At 49.6% G+C, this 13,575-nt stretch overlaps 1 protein-coding gene across 6 annotated transcripts in view; it reads right to left on the bottom strand.

Annotated features, from left to right (window-relative positions):
* Positions 1-13,575, bottom strand: part of kmt2cb (lysine (K)-specific methyltransferase 2Cb) — a 78,140-nt gene that overhangs the window by 34,438 nt on the left and 30,127 nt on the right. For 5 of the 6 annotated variants that reach the window (XM_056596970.1, XM_056596972.1, XM_056596973.1 and 2 more), the window contains 11 exons: positions 10,294-11,015; positions 7,620-7,742; positions 5,073-5,189; positions 4,531-4,635; positions 3,950-4,054; positions 3,670-3,851; positions 2,718-2,882; positions 2,243-2,349; positions 1,934-2,008; positions 1,331-1,543; positions 789-908 (listed from right to left, as the gene is read on the bottom strand). In XM_056596970.1, the coding sequence (XP_056452945.1) occupies positions 789-908; positions 1,331-1,543; positions 1,934-2,008; positions 2,243-2,349; positions 2,718-2,882; positions 3,670-3,851; positions 3,950-4,054; positions 4,531-4,635; positions 5,073-5,189; positions 7,620-7,742; positions 10,294-11,015 (2,034 nt within the window). The remainder of the gene's footprint in view (positions 1-788; positions 909-1,330; positions 1,544-1,933; positions 2,009-2,242; positions 2,350-2,717; positions 2,883-3,669; positions 3,852-3,949; positions 4,055-4,530; positions 4,636-5,072; positions 5,190-7,619; positions 7,743-10,293; positions 11,016-13,575) is intronic. The other variant, XM_056596974.1, reaches the window with a different exon arrangement.

Here is a 13,575-nt window from a genome sequence, read left to right as displayed (position 1 = left end):
ACCACAATCCAAGATTCATTTAAATATTTGATTGCATTGAATCCAACTATTTTTCTAATACTCTACATCTATCACACGGCTTTATATAATGCGGGCCCTTTCTGTAGTTTAATTAAAGAGACCCTGTGTGATGAGTTACTTTTTAATAGAGTGCTGACCACTGCTTTCACTGTGAAAGCATCTCTATGAAATTCCCCCTTAAGAACCACTAGAGACGCACCCTAGGGAGGGAGAGAGAGAGAGGGCGTGTAAGGGAGGGCGAAAAAAAAGCGTGAAAGAAAGAGTCGAGGGAGTGTAAGTAAGTAAGTAAGAGGGGGCGGGGATGTGAAAAAGAGAGAGAGTCAGGGGGAGAGCAAGAGAGAGAGAGAAGGGGGGGGGGAGAGCAAGAGAGGGGGGAGAGTAAGAGGGGGAGAGAGAGGAGAGAGAGAGCAGAGAGAGAAGGGGGGGGGGTGCAAGTGAGAGAGGGAGAGAGTGAGAGTGAGGGAGAGCAAGAGAGAGAACGGGGAGAGGGCGCAAGTGAGAGAGGGGGAGAGTGAGAGTGAGGGAGAGAGCAAGAGAGAGAACAGGGGGAGGGCGCAAGTGAGAGAGGGGGAGAGTGAGTGAGAGAGGCAAGCGAGAGAGAGAGAGCGAGAGAGAGTGAAAAAGAGAGAGAGTGGTTTGAATAGAGAGACGGAGAGCGAGCGAGGGGGCCGGGAGATGGCTGCAATTGGCTGCGGCCGCAGCGCCGGGCACGTACTGCACCATTTTACGCTTCAGAGGAGCTGTCTCCTTCAATCAGGTGCCCCTACCCGGCCGGTACGGCTTCCTCTTCCTCTTCTTGCTGCTGTCCGCCCCCTTGGAGTCCTCCTCCATGGGCTCGCGCTCCAGGCTGGAGTCAGACTTGGCCTCGCAGTCGAGGAGCTCCGCCTCTGTGGAGGGGAAAAACGGGGAGGGGGAGGGGGCGGGACTGATGATGAGTGACAGCCCTGGGGTCAGGGGGCTCGGCCACCAATAGCATTAGCGACACGCCAAACGGGGTCAATTGAATTTCAACCATTTTCCCCCTCGGCTGCGAGACATTAAGCCTGAATCCAATGAGGTTTTCCGCTTTCATTTGTGCTCGTCTTCTAATGACTTCGCTTAGCGAGAAGCCTCTTTGGGCTATTTAACTTTGCCATTAGGACCGAAAAAACCTCCAAGAAAAATACAATACAGCAGAGTCTATATCAAAAAAGAGCCCTGCGAATTCGAGGAGGGGTTGTTAAAACATCCAGGCATGACCATCCCTTCCGACCGACAACACCATGCCCCCCTTTTCTTTCGTATCCTTTTGCCAGGAGCGCTTCGCTACCTCGGGTGTCTTCTATGTCTTCGTCACGGGAGAGCTCCGACAGGGGGTCCACGGGGGTCTGCAGCACCGCCACGCTGTTCTGGTTGATGATCTTCAGCTTGAGCTTGGGCTTGGGCTTCCGGCGGCGGGACGCAGCGGCCGACAGACTCTGCAGCTGGCACAGCCCCGACTCCGTCAGACACACGCCGTCCTGGGTGTAGGTCCTCGCCAGGTCTGCCCGTCAGGAAGAACAGACGACCACCGTCATCAGCTTCATCATCCTCATCATCATCATCATCGTGCAAATGATACTACTGTGCTTCCAACTATGATCACAAGCCCTCAAAACCTGAGCCATACTGCCAGAATCACAACACCGAAATGTTGACCTCCAGGAACAGCAAAGACAGAGCCTAATGGTTTTTGTTTTGCTTATTCAAAGTAAAAGTTGCTTATTGATACACGATACCCCAAAGGTAAAAGGTTTGGGATCAATATTGGACTGCTGTGCTATATTGGTTCCTTACCTACTTTTGTGGGTGACAATGGTACTTCAAATCTTCAATCAAAATTAGTTGCTTCCCTATCGGTAGGTACTTATTCGGCTGGCATTAGTGGTCTTACCCAGTTCTTTTGCCTTTGTCACAATCTGCGTCATAACTGCCGGCTCAATGCAGTCTCTGGCCTTGCCTGCCACTGCTGCAGCAGAGGAAACACAAAAGATGGCAGAATATGAAAAAAAAAATCATGACGCAACAATAATCGTTAGTATATTCAGAGACCTTGGTCAACCCTTCATCACACGCACACACAGACACACATGCACGGGCACGCACACACACACACACACACACACACACACACGGGCACGCAAACACACACACACGGGCACGCAAACACACACACACAATCAATGCTGCACTCTCAAGATACCCTTTGTGGTCTTGAAAGCTCGGCACATTGTGCAGTCAAAACTGCTATCGGCGGCTTTCTCCACATCCTCCTCCGAGTGGAGACCCTGACAAGAGGCATGGAGCCATCTGTGGAGGAAGCAGAAGCCTTGGTTTAAAGACGCCCAGGGGAGGTGGACGTGTGGACGTGCGGACGTGTGTTTTGTCTGCGTGCCGGCTTTTGGGTGGAAGTGTATGTGCATGCAGGTGTGTGTATGTGTGCGAGTGTGTGCGTGAATGTGTTTTGTGTGGAAGTGCATGTGTGTGCGTGTGCGTCCGTGCGTGTGTGCGCGCGCATGTGTGTGCATGTGTGTATGCCCATGTGTGTATGCGCATGTGTGTGTGCTTTGTTTTGCAAAAAAAAGTGTGGGGACTGGTGAAGTGTCGAGCGGGGTTGGGGGTGAGGTTTTTGGGGGTGTGGTGTGTGTGTGTGTGTGTGGGGGGGGGGGGTGGCACACCTGTCGCACTGGCGGCACTGCACTATGATGGCTCCCTCGCTGTAGTCCAGCAGGCAGATGGGGCACGCGGTCAGGCTGGCGCACGGGGCACACCGCGTGTAATTATTCTGCCATTCACAGCGCAGGCCGGGAGACGTGGCGCCACACTGGGTGCACGACACGCACCTGGAGGGGAGAGCGGGAGGGGGGGGGGGGGGGGTCAGACACAGGGAGGCCGTGATCAAGTGTGGAGGGGATGGCAGCACTAAGGCTTCTCTTAACAAGTCGTGTTCTTTTTTTTGATTTTTTACTTGATCCGTTTATTTTGACTGTTAGTAGAACTTATAAGAGCTTGTCGCATCTTAGGGGTTGTATAAAGTGGTTCAAAGCAGCGATTATAGATCTGAGGTGGATGGTGTTCACCCTCTTTGTAGGAAAGCTTATGTCTGCCGCATTTACAAGCACACACACCACCTGTGATAACAAATCTTGCAAAAATGTAAAAAGTAATGATCCAATTGTTAGGAATTGCTGGTTGAAAAGCGGTTGGGAAATGGCGATGGCTTGAATAAGGGTTATTTTTCTTCAAAAGTCTTGGCCTAAATCCCATCAAAGTAGTCCTGCTGTCTAGGCAGGCTCTTTTGAGAATCAATTTGCTACAATATCCAAGAGGGAGAGGCGGGGCGATAGGTCAAAGAGTGAGCCAGAAAGCCCAACACTGAGTACTTAAGGAGGCTGAACTGACTGTAGATTACAAAACGTTATAATGCACATAATACACGAGCACGAGCGGTATCAATTAAAAAAAAAACAGCAACACAGAGCAAAAACAGAATATATAAACACACACAGACCTACAGCCAGGAGCATACCGCTGTGTCGGGAGGGACGTGCAATTATATTTACGATTTACGATTACTGGGCGCGCAGACAACGTGAACCGCCAGTGGCGCGTGCTCCCGGCATGACTCACCACTTGCACTTCCAGCTGTCCTTGGGCACGTTCTGCAGCGGGGGGTCCAGGCAGTACGTGTGGTAGCTGATGTCGCAGTCGTCACAGAGCAACAGGCGGCCGGGGTCCGTCGCCTGGCCGCACGCCTCGCACACGCTGCACTCCAGACAGCGCCAGCCTTTGCTCAACACCACCTTGGTGATCTGCGGGAGTCACAGAGCCCACCGTGAGGACGAGGCCCGCCTGAAGGGGACTGGCAGCGGGCCGTGGGTTGCGCGTCCTGGGTGGGAGCCAGCCTTACCTTGATGCCAACGCAGAAGGGATGGTAACACTGGCCGCACTGCGCACAGGCCAGCAGGCGGCCCTCCGCGCCCAGCCCGAAGCTCCCACACACAACGCACATGTCCTGGAATAGGAGCAGAGATGAAACGCTGCTGGGGAGACCGGGGGAACGGGGGATAGCTGCAGAGATGCAACCTCTTGTAAGCTACATTGTGCCGATACAAAAGGCCAGCCTCTAGGATTGTGTGCGTTTTCTTTCTCCTTCTAACGCGCTCTGGGGCTGTGGACCTGCTGCTGGGAGATCCAGCAGCATGTCCACAATAACAGCAGCCCTACTGGGGCTGGGTTTGGATTTTACACAGGGTACCTTGTGTAAGAGTTGTTGGTTGTTTAAAGCCTCAAAACCACAACATGACAAGAGCAATTTATTCTGTTATATAAATGAACTAATTAAATCTACTTGGTGTTGACAGCACTGGGTATGACTATAATGAACTACAATATATGCTCTCTTCTTTCCGATCCCTTACTGATACATGGAAATAAAGTCTAAATTTATAGAGCGCCTTCCAAAGAAAATAATAAAAAAAAAGGCCGAACCTGTTTTAATGTGAAACTGTCGTTGCTCGAGAAAATGACGACGGTGTTGTGCATGGCGTTCTCCTCTTCCTCCTTGACGGGGTACTGCGACTCCATTGCTGTGAGCTGAACGTCGAGAGGAATGAATGAGGATAAGGTGCACGGTGGCAGCAATGGGGATTCCCAATCCAATGTCAAAAAAACGAAATCATCGAGACAGACAAGGCAACCGGTTTGGCCCTTTACTCAAGTATGTTAAAAAAATATATAACTAAATAATTATAATTATTTGTAATTATTATAATTATAAATAAAAAATTATAAAAAAAAAAAAACAGTGATTTGTTCGAATATTTGGGCAATTATCATTAATCAAAACACAAAAATAAAACACAAAAATAACCCGAGCCGCCCTTTTTCACAACGACGTCATCACATGTCAACGCCTCAGCTCAGCTCAGCTGGCGGATGGGCGCACACAGTACGGTGCCCCGCATACATCAGGGTTAGTGGTGTGGTGGAGGTGCGTAGGAGAACGTGGTGGAACGGTTAGTGACACATACCCCGGGGTGGATGGAGGGACTAGCGCCGCTCTTGCCCCTGGCCCTACCACGCCCCCCTCTACCCGACAGCCCCGCCCCCCTGGGCCTCCTCCTGCCTGGGAAGCCCGAGCCGCGGCCCTGCAGGGGTGAGACAAAGCAAACGTTACGCCACCGACTGCACCGCCGGCACCGGCTCCGAGGCACGCTGTGGAAGCACACACCAACACACACACTAACTTCTTGACTCACACATACAGACAAACCTCTTGACACACATAGACACACACGCACAAAGAACCTTCTAGACAAACGCACAAACTTTTTGACAAACACACACACACACACTTCTCGACACACACGCACAAAGAACCTTCTAGACAAACTATTTGACTCACACACACACACACACACACTTCTTGACACACACGCACAAAGAACCTTCTAGACAATCGACTAACTTTTTGACTCACACTCACACACACTTCTTGACACACACGCACAAAGAACCTTCTAGACAAACTTTTTGACTCACACACACACACACACACTTCTTGACACACACGCACAAAGAACCTTCAAGACAATCGACTAACTTTTTGACTCACACTCACACACACTTCTTGACACACGCGCACAAAGAACCTTCTAGACAAACTTTTTGACTCACACACACACACACACACTTCTTGACACACACGCACAAAGAACCTTCAAGACAATCGACAAACTTTTTGACTCACACTCACACGCATATTTTCACACATTGGAGCTTGTGAGCAGCCGCACACAAACATTTTGAACACACAAAAACGTGGGACACACAAAAACACACACACAGCTGCAATGTTAACCAATGCATGTGCAAACACAATCACACACACAGAACCACACACACACACACAACGCTTCACTGCTTGTTGGAACAAATGAAGACCGCTTAATTTAGTACAGAAAATAAGTTTCTACTGAGTGAAAGCTTTTAAGCAGGCCACGGCTCTACAGAGCTGCAACACCTCATCTCTCTCTGGAGCCAGATAAGACTCAGCCAAGGAGAAAAAAACACAACACGTCTCAACTCCGGAGAGGTAATGTCACTCTTCCTGGGGGCTCTCTCTCTCTCTCTCTCTCTCTCTCTGTGTCTGTGTGTCTGTGTGTCTGTGTGTCTGTGTGTCTGTGTGTGTGTGTGTGTGTGTGTGTGTGTGTGTGTGTGTGTGTCTCAACTGTCAGGGCAAGCCAAGCATCCCTTGACGAGTCATTTGCATTCAGCCTTAAAGTGCTCAGCGATTTTTTTTTTTTTATAAGAGCAAAACCAAAAGGGAGAAAAGCCATCCCAAAACAAGTCAACGACGTCTTGGGGGGGGGGGTGGGGTCAGTCATCAGTGAACTTCCCCTGCTAATGAGGTGAGGAGCATGCATCCGCCCTAAAGAGACCGGGACTAAACTGATCCCATCCACAGCCCTCCTGACATCTCCTGCCACCTGGGTGGTGACTGACATTCCTTGAAGGCACCTCTCCGGAAAGGGGGAAAATTAAATAAATGCATGGCTTTCTGGAGCTGTCGGTAGAAGGCCTTGGAGTGCTTGTGCTCATAATTCCAGTTCCTACCTTGGCGTCAGCAGGTTTTTCCCCCTGCGAGAGGCCCGTGCCTAATCGTGACTGTTTAAACTGAGCTCCCTCCCTCCCTCCCTCCCACCCACCAATATCCCTTTTCATTTTTCACCACACATTTGGCATTAATCCAATGACCGCGCCCCCCTCCCATCCTCTCTCTCTCTCTCTCTCGGATGCTTTCACAGAACATGACATCGCTCAACCTGGGCCCAACCTCCTCCAGCCGCCGCGCCAATTAACCCCCCCCCCCCCCCCCTCCACATCAGTGACCGTGCGACCGCAGATCGCCATGGCAACAGATTGTTGCACACATCTCTGCCCGAGTGCCTCTGTCCTGCCCTCTGCGCCGTCAACCTTCCACCCACATGTCACAGGCATCATCACCCGGGGCGAGCGCCGACACCTACACTTAGGTTACGTAAACACACGGCGCGCAGCCACAACAAACTGGTACTTGTGGCACTGGTAACGAACAAACACGGCAACACGGGAACTGTGCACGCACAAGTACACACACACACACACACACACACACACACACACACACACACACACACACACACACACACACACACACACACACACACACACACACACACACACACACACACACACACACACACACCTACCCTCACACACATGAACACACATTAGTGCGGTGGATTAGTCAGTTACTGGTATACTCTGGTGCAATGCAGCGTCAGAGAGCCACGTATAATCCCCCGCCCCTTCCAACAGGAGGACTGAACTTGTAGAACCGCGGCGACTTTCACACGGCCGTGTCCCCCCTCACCCAGCAGGGACGCCCCTCCCCCCTGATGGCTGGGTTAGGGGTCGGTGAGAGATGGCGGTAGTAGTGTTGGGAGTGTGGCATGCAAATCATAACAGGGGAGCGCACAGCACACGGGCCTAGGGACCAGCAGCGCGGCGCCAGCCAAGCCGCCCTGGTTATTTACCACTCTGATGCTCCAGCCGGGGCTGCCTGGAGGCTGCCTGGTCTTTGGGAAGTCCCACCCCTCAGGCTGGTCTGGAGACCAGGGCGAGGCAGAGCTCACACTGCTATGGGGGCTCCATGCACCCTAAGGTAGGGATCGGTAGATGGGGGGGAGGAGGGTGACAGAGTAAGGCAGAGGAAGAGAGAGAGCGAGAGAGAGACGGAGAGCGAGAGAGAGACAGAAAGGAAGAGAGGAAGGGAAGAAAAGGGCGACAAAATGCAGCAACTTAAAAACAAAGCCGGCGAAGGAACCAAAACACACACAGCGAGAGCAATGTTAGAGGGATGCGGTGAGCAGAGATGGGTCCCGAAACTGGGTCTGACCGTCTCCTGGGACCTCGTTGGAAAAGTGCGTATACGGTTGGGCGGTATCGCTATCGATGCTGGATCTCTCCTCGCGTCGTGGGGGCGTGGTGTATACACAGAACGACACTCCTCATGCTTGAGGGAGCGACTCTTTCTAAAGTGGGCCTACATTTTAGCCGGCCCAATGAAGAACCCAATTCCCACTGCCACCAGTGTAATTCCCTTCGCTAGCAAGGGAGGCGATACTGGCAACCCGGCAAAACACTTGAGTACTAAGCACAATTTATATGAGCTACCCGATCCCAACAATCGGTATAGGTTATAAGAAATGATGATAACGAACAAACAAATACATTTACGCAAGCCAGTGAGCCTAGCCAGTATGCTACGAATCGATAGTTTATCCCCCATAATGGGGTGATTTGAAGGGGGTTTACCTAGCCCAATATGTAGCTAATGCATGCCTGGTTATATACGTCTGGGGTTTGAGCGCATATGAATCACAGGGGGCACATATGGCCCGGGCCTATGGTTCACTGTTTGAAGGAGGAATATTATTTTAAAAGAATGTTTGTTCAGGACACCTCGATTAATTTCAAATGTTGCAGCTAAATAAATTATCCAAAAACTGTTCACATTCGGTTTCATATTTTTACAGATTGAACCAACACACAGCTTCAATTAGAGTAGTAGTTTCGATACCTATCGATATCTATCCCTATTGTGGGGAACCCTTCAGGACCCAGCCCGCAACGTTAAATAGGGATCAGTACACAGAAAGGGGTTAACAGTTGAAAGTGCATCCAATCCGGTAGCTTAACCATGCACGCGGTCGGCACAACACAGGCAAAAGGGCGCGAGAGGAGTTATTGTTAGTCACAGGACAACGATGCTCAGGGCTCCGTAATACAGCAGAGAAGAGAGGCAATGCAAACCTCTCGCCATGGCAACAAGGGAGAGAGGGGAGGAGGGAGGGAAGGGATGACGTCAGCGTTACGTGATTCCAACAGGCTCATTTTGTAACTATTTGGTCTGAAAACGGGGAAGCATGAATACATGTCCCCGGGCCTAGTTTAACAAATTAAGTAGCGTCTTGTAATGTTTGTTTAAGACAGCGGATATATATCTAGGGAATGAGGGGGAAGAGAACTAATTTAGTCTTAACTCAGCGGAATCATTCATAATAAATATAAAATAGCCACGGGTGTGATGCAACTAGCGATTTGCAATCGTTCGAGGTGGCCTGCTCACTGCGCCTTACTGAAGTGTGCCAACAATCCGCTTTGGGTCCGGAATTTTTTATTCCAATCTGTTTTCTTATATAAATATACACAATTTTGTATCAGGTCAGTAGAGGTGGTGAAAAGGAAGTCCATGATAATATGGTGATGGTAAGAGCTCGGCGAGAGCCAGTGCTCGCACTAGATGAAGCCATAACGTGTGATGTATGTATATTCAATGGGGACGTGGAGCAGGGAATTACAATGATTGATGAGACGGAGCATGCGACTGAGCCGGGCTGTGCAGAAGATTCGAGGCAAGCAAGGTTGTTTTTTAGCTGGGGTTCCTTTTTTTTTTTTCATACAAAAAGAAGTGCAAATTCCTACGGGGGGGAGGGGAAGTAAAAAAAAAAGAAAAGAAAAAACATATTTCCAGTTTCCACTGGGCTGTGTGCGAACGGCATTACCTGCTAGCCAAGTGGACTGCAGTGGTAAACTGGGGTAGGGGGAGGAAGGTGGACTGGGATGGGGGGGAGATCAGTCAGCGCTTCAATCAAGTCGCTGCACTAATGCAGTCAACTGCAAGCTGCAGCACGACTGCACTGCCCTGAGAACCCCGCGAGCTGTTCCAAAACAACCTCTGCCGAGAGAACGTAGCCAACCTCCAACCAACTCAACCACCTTGGAAACCAGCCAGAGCCCACTAATTCATGGTTCTCGCCATAAAATACATATTTATATTGGCCCGCGGTCTCAGAGGATTTAACACAGAGACCATGAATAAACCAGCAACACGAACCAGGCACATAACACCAAGGCATCTACCCTGCCTACCTGCTTCCCTCTGGGTCTCCCAAGGACCTAACACCCTGCCTCCACCCTGCCTACTCGATTCCCTCTGGGACTCCGAAGGACCTTACCCCAGCCTGCACCCTGCCTACATGCTTCCCACTGGGCCTCCCAAGTACCTAACCCCCAGCCTCCACCTTGCCTACTTCACTGTGGGCCGCCCAGGGACCAAACACTCAGCTTCCACCCCCAAGTACCTAACACGCAGCCTACAAGCTGCTTACTTCCCAGTGGTCCTCCCGACGTTCCCACGTTTCCTACCTGCTTCACTCTGGGTCTCCCGGGCGAGAACTTTCTCTTGGTGATTGCTGGCTTCCCCATGCCGATCTTGGGGGTGAAGGGTATGAGGGTAGTTGTGGCGGTGGTGGGTTGAACACTGCTATGGTCCCCCAGGGGAGGGAGGACCTGGGTCAGGGGGGGCTCTCTGGGCGAGGTCCCCGGAGCCAGGGGAGAGGAGAGGGCGGGAGACGAGGCCGTCTCGCCCAGCGGCTCCAGAGCCTTCTCCTCCGAGGACGGCCCCGTGTTGGGAATGCTCTCCGGGGTGGTGTCCATCTCCTCCTCCTCCACCGCGCTGGAGCCCGGCGACCCCGAGGTCCCCACTGAGCTCTCTCGGTGAGGGTCCGTTTGAGTCCTCTCCGGGGCCGCGGCCCCCCGGTCCCCCTCCCCGCCCGAAGGCTGCGACGGGGACACCTCCATGGGTTCGTCCGAGGCGTCCGGAGACACCGGGGGACTTTGTTCTTTGGTGGGCGAGGTGATGGCCTTGGTATCCTTTGTGCTGGGTTGTAGGGCGCCCTCCTCGGGGGAGCGTTCTGAGTTTGCTGGCTTGGTGGGGGTGGTGGGTGGTGAGCTCTCCTGTGCAGGCACCTCCTGCAGGGGCAGCTGGGCCGGGAGAGCCCGGGGCTTTGGGCTGGTGGACCGTGGCGAGGCAGGGCTGTCCGTGGACGAGGGTTCGGTCATGGGGGACGCCGCTGCTGGATGTTTCACTGGTGGGGATCAAACAGAAATACAAAATTGATAAATTGACAATGAAAATGTTGCACAATTAAGATACATAATTAATTACATAATGGGGGGGGGGGGGGTACAGTTTTTGGTGGAACAACAAACATCAAGAGCTTACATTGGAGTCGAAACAAGTCGATTATTATATACCATGGTATTAAACTGTAAATAACTTAAAACGAAATACAGAAATAGCTTATTGGGACTGTACCCAGCCATGCGATCAATGAGCTCTACGTATTTTGAATATAGAGAGGATATTTAATTGGGCGTTGCAGCTGATCTAAATTTGGAAGCAAACATGAAGAACTGGGTTTGACAAATCAAATTTGACAAACAAAATTCCTGGTTGAGGACACCCCTAGCATGCTACAATTCATAGATTAGGCCGGAAGGATCCTAAAAATGAGCAGACAATTGAAATAACGGTTAGATAACCTTGAACCTAAATTTATATTAGAATAAATAAAAGGCAACATTTAATCAGAAAAGGGGTTCTGCTCTATTGCTTTGCTTGAGCATGCATCTGTGGAGTATGCAATAAATAATGGGCTTTCAAAATAAAATGGCAAAATAACAAAAAAAAAGGCACATTGCATACTTATCCAAAGACATCATTTTTTCTGACATTTTTAAAAGGCCCTGCTACAGTTAAGAATTCCCTCATGTAATACAACGATTCAACAGTCTCTGCCATGCATTTCTGACTGACAACAGATTTGAACGATCATTTTCCAGCATTGGTTAAAATGCCACTTGGTAATGTGGTATGATTATAGACTGCCATGCCCATTTGGAAAATTGAAGATGATTTATCTCTTTACTGCTCCTTTCCCGTCAATAAATTGTGCATGCAAAACGTGTTAATTAGCCCAACAACAAAACACCTTTTTATGTTGCATACAAATATAATAGGGGTAAAACGGTTCACACATTGGAAGCGTGGCTTACAGCATCACATTGACACATCAAAACAGTGCCTGCTTTATAACATAAAAAAGTAATTTAAACAAAACTTCCAAAAGGAATGCATAGATCAGCAGCATATGGCTAAATTAAGTCACACGGCAGTGCCATGAAAAAAAACAAACACTTGAAACAATTAGTCTCTCAACATGAACTCAAAGTGTGACTGGGCTTTTTGTCTCTGTGTCTGTAGTAATTAAATAAGCAGTGAGGTACCTCTCTGTAGCTCTAGATATCCAGCTCCCTGCATTTAGGGCAAGAGGCTTTTCTGACATGAATGTTGGACGATTCCCATCTTAGACAAAAAGACGTATAGTCAACAGCTTTAATAGTCTAAATATTTGGTGTGAAAATTGTTTGTGTGTAACAGCAGGATATTACATTTAGAGGACTGGGTATCTGAGTAATACCACATCATTGCTTGGCTTCCTAAAAAGGTACAGCCTATGAGTTAGGGTTGGACGATGGTTTCTATATTCATCAACTCCTGATCATTGTTATTCTAGATCGCCAATAAACGATCTGATCCCAAGGGGGCAGTGGGAGGAGAGGTAGGCGAAGTATAGTAATGTCAACTGTAAGATACGCAGTTTAGTTACTTGATAACTACTCCTATTGTGCAGTGCAGAATGCATTGAAACATTTCAGTAAACAGAAACAGTGATCTAAGAGTAATCTAACGCCTTACTATTTCCAAACCAGTAATCAGATTAAAGTTACTCATCAAAGTCACTGTGCGTTACAATTTTTTTACCGGATCACTGATTGCCGTGGAGAGCGATGGAGTGGTGTGTGTGTGTTTGTGTGCGTCTGTCTGTCCGCCTGTTTGTGTGAGAGTGCGTGTGTGTGTAAAGCATAAGTCTCTAAAGACTTCGATCTATCAAAGGCGAGTGTCGACCTTGACTCTCCAGTGTCCGCACCACCAGTTGTTATTAGCGGCGGAATTAATCGCACGGTGCCGCGTGCGTGCGTGTGGAGATACGTCCGGTGATCGCCCCGTAAAGCGCGGGGTGCTATTTTGTCTACGCATTAGAAGATGGCGGAAGCGGTTGAAAGCCGTGTTTCAGTGTGTGCACCCAGGGCTGTAGCACCAAATTCTGGGCCCTGTATACAAGAGGTACTGATGGTACTGACCAGCTGTAGACCAGGGTGGAAGACAAGTTGTTGACCGGGGGGAGAACAATTGTTGGGGGGGGGGGGGGGGGGGGTCATTTTGAGGCGGCAGGGGGTGTTGTCGCAGCGAAATGTAACTTATAGAGTAACTTGTAATCTAACTTAGTTACTTTTAAAATCAAGTAATCAGTAAAGTAACTTAGTTACTATTTTAAGGAGTAACTAGTAATTAGTAATCTGATTACTTTTTCAAGGTAACTGTGGCAACACTGACCAGGAATATGGAGAAAAGAGATACATGTTTTTTAAACCAGGTTTAAAAGCTAACTAAGGACATTAAAAATAACCCTAGTTTTGCAGCAAACGTGTATTCAAAGTTAAAGTTCAACATAGGCAGAGCGCTATTTTCAGACAGAGTCTAAGTGCACTCTGTTTGTAGAAGTTCCAAGTTCTTTTAAGTTC

This window comes from Gadus chalcogrammus, chromosome 8 (assembly GCF_026213295.1).
Source record: "Gadus chalcogrammus isolate NIFS_2021 chromosome 8, NIFS_Gcha_1.0, whole genome shotgun sequence".
Classification (NCBI taxonomy): Eukaryota; Metazoa; Chordata; class Actinopteri; order Gadiformes; family Gadidae; genus Gadus; species Gadus chalcogrammus.
The sequence above is the reverse complement of the archived record's forward strand: the minus strand, read 5'-3'. Positions and strand labels throughout refer to the sequence as shown.